At 33.5% G+C, this 12496-nt stretch overlaps 1 protein-coding gene across 1 annotated transcript in view; it reads left to right on the top strand.

Annotated features, from left to right (window-relative positions):
- The window catches only part of LOC134710890 (uncharacterized), a 46054-nt gene that overhangs the window by 22524 nt on the left and 11034 nt on the right, over positions 1–12496 (top strand). Inside the window, exons 5-7 of the mRNA XM_063571299.1 lie at positions 3752–3864; positions 7087–7329; positions 8326–8344. Of these exons, the coding sequence (XP_063427369.1) occupies positions 3752–3864; positions 7087–7329; positions 8326–8344 (375 nt within the window). The remainder of the gene's footprint in view (positions 1–3751; positions 3865–7086; positions 7330–8325; positions 8345–12496) is intronic.

The following is a 12496-nucleotide window of genomic DNA, read 5'->3' as shown; positions in this document are numbered from 1 at the left end:
AAGTAGTCCTCCAAGACGTGTTGTAAGACAAAAACATTCTAACCACACAACAAGGTCAATGAAGTGGTAATCAACATAATTTCAGGTTATGAGATCTTTCCACTTTTCCAAGGAAAGACCTATTGATTTTGTTATGACTATAATTTTTAAACCAAAGGTATACTTTAACGTTCTAGCGTTTGACAGTTATGCAAATTTGTGTTTACACATGTCAAATCTATTGTGTATTTAACATTATGTAATTATGTTTATGATGATAAAAATGTCAGACGGAAATTGCCTTTTGTAAACCTAAAGTACCTAGAACCATATAAGTTTGGAATCAGGGTGATGTAACCTATTAGATTTTGCCAATAGTGAACTTTTTAGACCGGAAGTTTCGATTTGTCTCCCTTATGTCAACCTAAAGTACATACACGTATATAACATATATCTTTGGAATCGGTGGGCCTAAAGCTACCATATGAGACCGAAAGTAGGAAATAATCACCCTTCTTTTGATCAAAATATTTTGAAACTAAATATTTTTTTAATCAGTTTGAAGAAACCTACGAATATTTACTTTGAGAAAAATGAGGATTCCTTCTTATTAATTATTTAGAACTTTAAAAATTGCTTTTTTTCTTTTAACGGAACAGACTATAGAAAATAAATAATTACAATATCTTAGAAATAATCTAATTTAAAGTATATGTACTTGTAGGCTGATCAATTTACAGAAGAACAAATTGCAGGTATTCAATTGTTCTATAAAATATAATTGCTAATACATGTACGTGATTGAAATCGACCATTTTATTGATTCTAACTGTGTGCTCATGAAGAGCGAATGGCTCTTAAACTCATTTGAAGCATAATGTACCCAAATCCTTCTTTAAGAAGAGATAACAAAAACATCTGGAAATGTTATTTAATATCCCTCTGTTACCCTTTTTGTTGTTAATATAATGGAATTTGATGCAACTGTTATATAAGTGGGAGGTTTACCTTGCTTTCAAATCAGGTTAAATCCACCATTCTCTTCATAATTTAACAAAAATAGCAAGTCAGGAAAATGACAGATGTGTTCTATTCGTTTGATATCTTTGAGCTTTTGATTTTGACAATTGAGAAGGGACTTTCTGATTTGAAATTTCTTTGGAGTTCGTTTATTTTTTGCTATTTAACTCCCCCCCCCCCCCTATGAATCATGTAAACTTAACATTAGAAATACTACAAGAATATCTGTTTTATATCTGGATTTTGTCTTCAAACTAACACTAATGGGCCGCTGAAAACTATGAAATATTAAAAATGCAATGAATTCATCTTTTTACAATTGTCATCTTCCTTTTTGTCAAAGTAACATCCAAATTTGAATCACGTGAATCACGTGGAACAAAACTATAACTAGTACTTGGTTTCATAACTGATAACAATCGATTCTACTTCAGTAGAATAAGATGAAAACACTTAAGTTGTAATTTGTTTTTTTAACTTTGCAATTTATTTTACATATGCTTTTAATTTTATATTCATATAATACAATTGAAAATGGAAATGGGGAATGTGTCAAAGAGACAACAACCCGGCAAAAGAGCAAACAACAACCGAAGGCCACCAATTGGTCTTCAATACAGCGAGATAATCCCACACCCAAAGGCGTGGCCCAGCTGGCCCCTGAACAAAATGATTCAGTGATAATGGACGTCAAATATGAAGAAGCATGAATGTAATGCGGCGTTTCACACATTGCCGATTATTGCTCCCGTTTGAGATCAGACCGCGATAAGACAAGACAATCAAAAAAGGTCGGATTACTATCCTCAATTATCTGGAATGTCCTCTCATTGTATGAACGCAGTCGTTTTAGTTCGTAACAGATACCTACGGGTAGGGAATTGTCCGAACAGTTCGGCGAAACACCCCGACAGTTGCGTCCCGTAACATTCGGGGGAAAAGTCGGATTACAAGCGTGACTATGTCGTGACATATTCTGCTGTATCGGATCAAAATCCTAACAATGTTCTGTTTTCTTGACGGTGTCCTGTGGATGAGGAATTGTTGACTGATCTGCATAAATTTTTTCATTGCTGTTTTTCTTCTGAATGAGTCCAGATTTCATCCAGATATTATCGACTGCGAACCGTCTTTTCCGAAACCGTTCCGAAACAGTCCCGTTATCAATACGAAATTCGTCAATGATATCCACGTCAGAGTCCTGACAATCACAGAATACAATACGACTGAAACCAGACAAAACAGTTTGCAATGCGATAGAGCGGACTGTGGTAGAATTACGTTCCGACAGTACCTAATCATCCCGAATATGCCGACAGTTTATAATCGGGAATGGTCCTGTCAAGGACAGCTGTAAAAATCGTGAATGTGTGACCCCAGCTTTAAATACATTATGGAAAAGATAAACTAAAACTAAAAATATGTGTTGATTATCCTACCTACGTCTTATAGATACATATGTTAATTCGAAGTTTGTTCATTTGTTTAATTTCGTTTTTTGGTATGCATATGTGGTTGCATGCGAGGTTGCATGTTAACTGTCTTTCCATTTCCTTTAACAAATATTGTAAGGAACGTTGTGTATGATAAGACCAATAAAATTGAGAATGGAAATGGGGAATGTGTCAAAGAGACAACAACCCGACCAAATAAAAAAAAACCAGCAGAAGGTCACCAACAGGCCTTCAATGTAGCGAGAAATTCCCGCACCCGGAGACGTCCTTCAGCTTGCCCCTAAACAAATATATACTAGTTCAGTGATAATGAACGCCATACTAATTTCCAAATAGTACACAAGAAACTAAAATTAAAATAATACAAGACTAACAAAGGCCAGAGGCTCCTGACTTGGGACAGGAGCAAAAATGCGGCGGGGTTAAACATGTTTGTGAGATCTCAACCCTCCCCCTATACCTCTAACCAATGTAGAAAAGTAAACGCATAACAATACGCACATTAAAGTTCAGTTCATGAGAAGTCCGAGTCTGATGTCAGAAGATGTAACCAAAGAAAATAAACAAAATGACAAAAATACATAAATAACAACAGACTACTAGCAGTTAACTAACAAGCCAGCTCCAGACTTCAATTAAACTGACTGGAAGATTACGATTTCATCATATGAAATCAGGCACAATCCTTCCCGTTAGGGGTTTAGCATCATACCAACATAACATATATGAGAAGAACATAACCCGTGTCATGCCAACAACTGTTTTTAGAATAAATGTGTTTAGTTCCGACCTTATCAGTGACTCAATATTAACGCCAAAATATGCAATCTTTAATGACTTGACAACAGTATCGTAATTATATCCCTTCTTAATAAGTCTATTCAGAGGTTTTGTAAGTTTCTTAGGTGAATACTGACACCTTTGTGCTTTATAAAGAATATTTCCATAAAAAATTGGATGTGAAATACCTGAACGTATAAGAAGTCTGCATGTTGAGCTATATTTACGAATGATGTCCTTATACCGATGATAAAATTTAGTAAATGTTTTGACTAGTTTGTGATATCGAAACCCTGGTGTAATAATTTTTCAGTAATACATAAATTTCTCTCGTTAAAATCTTAAACATTGTTACATACACGAGCGAATCGTACAAGTTGAGATATATAAACAAACACATTTTTGCCCGTTTTAACGTAAACATTGTAACATTTCAACAATTAGTTTCTCTCTTTATTGACTTTCTTATACATGTATGCATGCACTTTTTATTTAAAAGATTTTAAAGAAGTTTTCAGTCTCTTCGACAAGGATGGTGACGGTACCATTACCACAAAAGAACTTGGATCTCTCGGACGAAATCCGCCAGAAACAGAACTACAGGACATGGTCAACGAAGTCGATGCTGATGGTATGTAGAATCTATCAAGCATAAAACTTGTAATACATATGTAGGACTCGGAGGTGCGATGGGGACCCTGAAGTACGATGGTCACGCTGAAGTGCAATGGTCCACGCCAAAGTACGATGGTCCTTTCGCTGAAGTGCGATGGTTTTGTCTATGACGTTTGAATAATAATACAACATGTATTCGTTGGCAGGAGAATAGGGTTTTGTAGATGAAGGTTTCATGCTAACAAAGAAAAGTAAGGAAATAAGAAAGAAACAAGTCCCGAACAGTTTTAAGCATTACATGTTGAGGTTAAAAAATTATTTTAAAACAATTTAGGCATCAAAACGGCTGAAAGATGAACTTGGTCACCAAATGGGCTAACCAGTATTTTGAATTATGCCGCACACTTTTTGTACGATATATACATAATAGATCATAATACTAATCTAAATATTAATCTTATTTTATCTTACGGTAAGCGTCACATGATTTTATGTGGGCAATTTAAAAATTAAAAAAAATATGATAGTATTAGCAATGTTTCAATGATTTTGCTATATCAAATTCATATAATGTTGTTTTTATTCCCGAGATATATTTGTTCGGTTTTGAAAGAACACCGTCGCTCTTGGTTTTTTTTTATGGTTTCAGTCTAAAACATGTCAGACAGAAATTAACCTGACTAAACCCTACATTTACTTCACATCTTATCATCCTCACCTTTGGTTTTCGTGAAATAATTGACAAGCTTCGCTATTAGTAAACCATAAATTTACTTGTCGGTATTTTTACTTCGAGGATACTGTTCCGACATTCAAGGTACAACATGTATACTGAGTCAAAAAAGTTTAGCAACACTTTTTTTTTATAACTTCTTTTTTGTTGTTTTTGGAAAAAAATATTCAAACATTATTGATATAATCCTTAGTTTTACCTGTAATTTAAAACAGTCTTACTTTTTTTCTGCTGATTGATTTCGCGCCATTTCAGCTTTGCACGTGTAAATGAGGTTTTACCTTCTGTACCTGTACTTTTAAAACAATATTAAAAATTTCTTTTTCACTAACGTTCAGAAACACAACATTGTTAAGAAAAACACATACTCCTGTGAAAAAATTGCATGGGGCGACACCCAGGCCTCCCCGAAAATGACAGTCAGAACGGTCTTGAAATGGTTGATGCCGGAATGAGGGTTGCTGACATCATGGCTCGATTTAATGTGCACAAGGCAACCGTTTAGAGACTAACAAACAGATATCGACGAATTACAACTGCACATGATAGGTCGATATCTCGTAGACAAAAAAAAACTATCGTCAAGGGAGGAGCGCTTCCTTCGCTTTACGTCAACACGTGACAAGTTTTTTCCGGCTAAAAATGTAGTGCATTGACTAAGGGAAGCTGCTGGTGTGCCTGCCAATCCTTCATTGGTGCACTTAGGGCATGGCTGAGACATTGATTTTTTGAGAATCACTATACTCATTTACGCATTTTGACCCTCCCGCGCTCCATACAAAGAAAATCCTAATGATTGTGAGTGATAAACATTCATGTTGCTTTAACATATCATAATTTCATTTTTTTATTATTAGAATAATATGTTGTTATGATTTTGTAATAAAATAAAATTTTACATTTTTGTTGCTAAACTTTTTTGGCTCAGTATATATATAAATTGAAGACGAATGTGAGCAATTACTAAGTTTTATCATGATAATATTTGAGTAAATGTGATGGACACTTCTTAGTACTATTATAAAGACCTACACGCTGAACTTTTTTTTCTCCTTTGAACACCTCATTCCGTACTCTTGCGTGCTAAAAGAATAATTGCAGACTTAGAAAATTAGATTAAAACAAAAATTAAAGTATTTGGTTTGATCTAAACAGAAGTTAAAACATCTTTTAAATAAGAGGCTAGCAGTCAAATATTAATGGTGTTATTTTATTACAACAGCCCATGTGCATTTTGCTTTTACTCAAAATCTTTTAAAAGTTGGCCATCGCACTACAGCGTAACCACCACCGCACTTCAGCGTAAATATCAGCAAGTTAACGTCACAATGTTACCATCGCACTTCAGCGTGACCATCGCGGTTCCGAGTCCTACACATATTTATTGCCTTGTAAAAGGAAGTTTCCATTAGTGTGGCACTTGCTATGTTTGCTTCCGTAACATATTACTGTCATGCCCCATTTATGGGCATTATGGTGTCTTGTCTGTGCGTCGGTTCGTCCGTCCGTCTGTCGCGCTTTATGTTCAAATATTTGGTCGAGGCAGGTTTTGAAACTTGAAACTTAGTACACATGTTCCCTATGACATGATCTTTCTTATCTACTGCCAAATTTGAGATTTTCCTCATTTTCACGGTACAATGAACATAGAAAATGATAGTGCGGATGGGGCATCCGTGTACTATGGACACCTTTTTGTTATTGGCTGTGATTTTAGCTGCTTATTTTGTATACATATTCGTGAAAGCGACACATTGATTTCAATAAAACGGTTCAACCTTTGAAGGAAATGGTTGTGTATCTATCAAATTGTTTCACAAGTTATTTTTTAAGACAGTATATAAATCAATTTATGAAATAGAATAAGTTCTGAAAAGTACATTTCTTTGAGTTGATTTTCTGTTGGTTTTTTTTGTTATCTTTTTTTATTTAAAACAGGTTTGTGCAGTTTTTATTATTCTTTAAATTCTTTGGTTGTTCACAAATCCACCATTTTCTACATAAGAAAATGTCTGTACCACGTCAGGAATATGACAGTTGTTATCCATTCGTTTGATTTGTTTGAACTTTTGAATTTGTCATTTGATTTGGGACTTTCTTTTTTGAATTTTCCTCGGAGTTCAGTGTTTTTGTGTATTTACTTTTCATTTACACTATTTTTTTCGTATCTATGTTATTCATTTTTTAAGTTACACAACACTTCTTCATTTTCCTCTGAGGTAATGGAACGATAGATTTTCAAGAATTCTTTAATATGATTGTCCGATAAAGAATAACGCTGAATCTGAGTAAGGTTATCATGAGGGTGTTTTCCAAGTTACAAACATGTCTGCACTTTTGAGAAGATTCCGAACACAATTTAGGACAATTTAAATCATTCATGTATATATAGGTTATGCTTGCATAAGGCACAAAGTCATGTGCATTCAGATAACTTTAACATTCTGTTTCAGCCAATAACAACAAAAACAACACATTTTCATTTTTTTTAAATGTTGTTTCAAGGTAATGGCACGATAGATTTCCCAGAATTCCTTACTATGATGGCCCGAAAAATGAAAGACTCAGATTGCGAGGAAGAAATCAGAGAAGCATTCAGAGTATTTGATAAGGACGGCAATGGTTTTATAAGTGCAGCTGAACTTCGTCACGTGATGACAAATCTCGGAGAAAAAGTGACAGACGAAGAGGTAGACGAGATGATACGAGAGGTTGACAGAGACGGAGATGGACAAGTTAATTATGACGGTACGTTTTATTTTTCAATGTAGGTGTCTGTTTTCGATTTAGATAATATCAGGCAGTTTTCAGACAAACCAACTTAAATGATCTATTTTCTTAGTTTTAAAAACTGATTAGTCCACAAAAAGAATATATTCACAGGATTAAAGTTGATGCACTTATTCATTACTTTTCCTGTGCGATTATCTACATCACGTATATCGCCATGAACACAAAATAAATTAAACTTAAATGATGTTATAGCAACATTTTTAAGTAGTCGGTGGCTTTTCTATAAATATTGTTTGTGAAAGAGTTTCCAAAGATGAAGCGTAATGCATGTACATATATACACTTCTGAAAAAAAAAGACTCCACACAATTATTGTTATCATTTTTAGGTACATATAAACAAAGTTGAATATATAACAGTGAAAGGGTGCAGTGCACTGTAACGTGAAATAGTCATTCTAATGCAACAACGTTTGTAACGTTCATTTTGATTGGATAACGTCACTTTCTTACATGGCATCAATTGACAATTGATGCTATGGGACCTACGCGCAAGCGCAGACGGCATATGACAGATTTTAAATACATGTTTTAACGTTGTTTTTCTGTCAGTTTCATTAGAATGGAGATAACAATATTGTATTTTAAGCTCCGACGGCATCAATTGGGGATTTGATGGTCGCAAATACCCGTTTACTGTCTCCGCTAACGCGTCGCCAGTAAACTTAATTTGCGACCATCAAATCCCCAATTGATGCCGTCGGAGCTTAAAATACAATACAGTTATCTCCTAATTCAATATTTATGCATAAGACATTTGAATATGTCCATTTACTAAATGTCTTTTTTATTTAACATTGCGCCTTATCAAGGATAAAACAACATGTATAGCTTTATGTTTCAAAACAATAACCGACATTAAAAAGAAATTGTTGAACCAAAATGAATGTCAATATTTCATATGATGTATATTCATACGTATACTACAACTATTCTTTTTCCTTTTTTGTAGAATTTGTGAAAATGATGACGTCGAAATGAAGGAAATTAGCCATGAAGAGACATACAAACAATAAACAAATTTTAAATTATATATTTATCGAAAAAAACAGCATGTGTTCAAATTTTGTAACTTGAGAAATATGGATATTCCTTTTAATTCTAATTTTCAGTAGTCATTAAGAAATGATTATTTAAAATTTGAATTTGATACAATGATCACCACAACAAGAAACCATACAGAAATACTATCAATAAGATAATATGCCAGCAAAATTAATATTTCTTTTTTTCAGTTTCATGTAATTGCATACACGACTACTATCGTTTGTAATATATAAAATGTTTATATGAATATTTAAGCACTCATGTGTATATCGTGGCGATCATTTCCACTAGTGAAGGAAGCCGGGTAGGTCGAAGAAACCCAAGTCAATTTTAAAAGATTGGAATCAAACGCACCAATCATGTAAGACAATTGAGCATAACTTGTGTCTATTGTAAACAGTTTATGTGAAGTTTTGGCAGTTTTGTTTATACCCTTTTGATTATGTTTATTTTTACGTTGCACATGTTTGGTTTCTTTACATTTTGTTCTCTTCTGTTCCTGAGTAACTTCCTAAATTCCTAACAATACACAAAATAAGCAATAATGTGGCATTATCAGGGAGTCGCCTTACTTCCCCTTTTACCATACAGTTTGATATGTTATTTTAAGAATTGAATGCTTCTTTTTGTAAATTTATTGGGGTGTAAAAGCGTTGACCGAAGTACATTTTGTATGAAGCGCAGTAGCGCTTCATTCTAAAAATGTACGCATGTTCAACGCTTTTACAACCCTTTAAAGTTACAAAAAGAAGCATTCAATACGTATAATTACATTTTTTTTTAGCTAGAATCATGAAAACACGATTTTTATCCAGTTTTATTTAATTCACCTGTGCACTTTATTGTGGGACCTCGTGTCATCATGCATGATAAATTTTATTGTCTGATGCAATTGTTTACGGAATAACATGTGATGTGCAGTTAGCCAATCAGAATAACGTATTATAATGAAACATACATCTAATGTAATTATAAGGTTGAAAAATCGTGAGTTTGACAGTTATAATGGATAATATCGTTTACCTGCACATATAAAATAAAATGAGAATGAAAATGGGTATTGTGTCAAAGATACAGAAACCCGACCTAATAGCAGAAAACAGCCGAAGACCACCAATGAGTCTTCAGCAAAGCGGGAAAATCCTGCAACCGGAGGCGGACTTCAGCTGACCCTTTAACAAATATGTGTACTAGTTCACCGACCGTGCGAGGGCTGTTTAGCCAATCAAGGTCGTTATAAACTCCCATCATCATCACTAAAAATGACATCATACTAGACACCAGAACATATAAATGAACTAAATTTAAAAAAACATACGAGTCTATCAACGACAGAAGCTGCTGACTTGGAAGTATACCTTATTAGTTTGAAAACGTCGACTACATGATGTGGGATACATTGTGTTTTATACAATAGAAATTACAAAAAGTGTCTTTTTCGGAATATACCGTTATCGTGGGGCGTCGTTCTCACATGGTCTCAAATCCAAGTGCACATGTAAATGTAAAATAGACAAATGTTGTAGATGTTGGAAACCAAAGGTCACCAAACGGCCTTCAAAATTGAGCTTATTAAAAGAAAAAAGTCCTTGCATAGGTTTAAAAATTTAAACGATATGTTCAACGGCATGATTTGCGTACGAAAAACAAATACATGGTTATGGTATCTAGCAACAAACAACAACCATTGAACTTAAAGCTCCATACATAGAACATGCACATAGACACTTAAAATGATTGCATACACAAAACTAGCACCTATAACCTTGGATAGTACCTTCAAATTAGCAACATAAGAACGAACTATACAAATCTGTTGGAGAGTACTCGCAGTTATAAGGCAATAACAACTAAATTAACAAATCATGTATTGAAGACAAATTATCAGTCAGTACGCATCCAATGGGTTTAGTGTTAAGAATTCATAAGCAGTCGAGGAAAACATGACCTTGCACAATGCGAAAAAAAAAATCTTCGACCGGATAACGAACCGTATGTGAATAACAAAACATGCATTTAAGTTTATCTGTATTCTTGTTACAGTAACAAGCCAATGTGAGCATCAATGACACAATTATTATTATAATTTCAAATATGAAATTGATAACTTTTTAGAATAAGTAATCATCGAAAAGGTTAAGCTTACATGGATCGTATCTAAATCTATGGGTCAAAAACAAAATCACCATAATTTTTTTTTATGATATCCCTTCAGTAATTTTTTTTTCTAAATGTACAGCTCAATTTAAGATCTAAATCGTCGTATCTTTGAAAACAAAATTTACAGGTTTTGAGTAATATGTGGTAACGACATCCTTGATGTCTTTATAACCTAACAGTGATACAAATGTAAAAAACGTTGAACAGTTTCACTACCATAACAGATACGTGAAAAACGAGAGACTAGTCGAGTTGGGGTATCTAAACTCTGTAAGGTGGAACTAAATGAAAAAAGGACAGAAGAAAAACAATGTTTGATATAACTTTTTAAGGTTCACATGTGAAACCAAAATTGATATCTGAATCTAGGAAAGGACAATTATTTCTGTTTTTACGCGATATCATATTAAAAGTCTACGTTGCAAATACAATCAAGTTCTGATTAGTTCAGCGGTATCTCGTTCAATTGAACTACGGTAATTCTTTGCAAAATGTTACCTTTTTATGATTTTTTTTTGTGGTTGCAAAAAGTAAAAACACAAAAATACCGAACTCCGAGGAAAATTCAAAAAGGAAAATCAAAAATCAAAAGGCAAAATCAAAAGTCCAAACACATCAAACGAATGGGTAACAACTGTCATATTCCTGACTTGGTACAGGCATTTTCTAATGTAGAAAATGGTGGATTGAACCTGGTTTTATAGCTAGCTAAACCTCTCACTTATATGACAGTCGCATCAAATTCCATTAAATTGTCAACGATGCATGAACAAAACAAACATACTCAAAGAGTAAAAATGTCAAAAATAGGGGTACAACAGTCAATATTGTGTTATCATCTTAATATCTCTACATAAACAACAAATGTATCAAAGAAGCACAAAAAGGCATACATTAATTTAACATTCTCATTTTGCTTTTCTTATACGGCTGAATTTATCTATGTAAAGTCTACCCATAATGATAGAAGGTTTCATTACTGGTTTAAAAATGCGCGTTTGAAATTCGCACAGGTAGACATAAAAATAATTTTGTCGTATGACGGCATACATAAATGAAGACTTACGTAAAGTTGATATAACAAAACAGACTTAACAGTAAAAGTAATAATAATAAATAAAATAATGGTGTGGTTCAAAGTATGACGGGATACATAAGAACAGTTTCACGTCAAATACGGCTGAATTTATCTATGTAAAGTCTACCCATAAGTGATAGAAGGTTTTCATTACTGGTGTAAAATAGCGCGTTTGAAATTCGCACAGGTAGACATAAAAATAATTTTGTCGTATGTCGGCATACATAAATACAGACTCACGTAAAGTAGATATACCAAAAAGCAGACTTAACAGTAAAAGTAATAATAATAAATAAAATAATGGTGTGGTTCAAAGTATGACGGGATACATAAGTACAGTTTCACGTCAAATGTATATCATGAATAACAGACTAAACAGAAAAAGTAGTGTTATTGAATAAAATAGTTTTGTCATTCATAGTATTCAAGATCCTAAAGTTAAAGTAATATCAATCAATGAAATAATTTTGCCGTTCAAAGTATGTGGTTTTACATAACCACTGAGTCACTTCAAATGATTATCTAAAAAAGACTTGTAAAATAATTCTATAATACGTAATTAAGATGATAACAAACGTCAGTACGCAAAATCTATCCTTCAAGACCATCTTGTATTATTTGTGAAGTTGATACGGAATATTTATCAACAAGTTCTTGGTATCTTCCGATGAACTTTTTTAGAAAAAGGACGAGACGTTCTTTGACATACCCCTGGTTCATCAACTTTCTGCTCAGACACTGGTGACGTTTTACAAAGTCTGAATAGGAGCTGCAAGCTCTTGAATACCTAATAAGTTGGGAAATGTATATTCCATATGCAGGTGAAGTTGGTATATTA

This window comes from Mytilus trossulus, chromosome 3 (assembly GCF_036588685.1).
Source record: "Mytilus trossulus isolate FHL-02 chromosome 3, PNRI_Mtr1.1.1.hap1, whole genome shotgun sequence".
In the NCBI taxonomy this organism is placed as follows: domain Eukaryota; kingdom Metazoa; phylum Mollusca; class Bivalvia; order Mytilida; family Mytilidae; genus Mytilus; species Mytilus trossulus.
The sequence above is the reverse complement of the archived record's forward strand: the minus strand, read 5'-3'. Positions and strand labels throughout refer to the sequence as shown.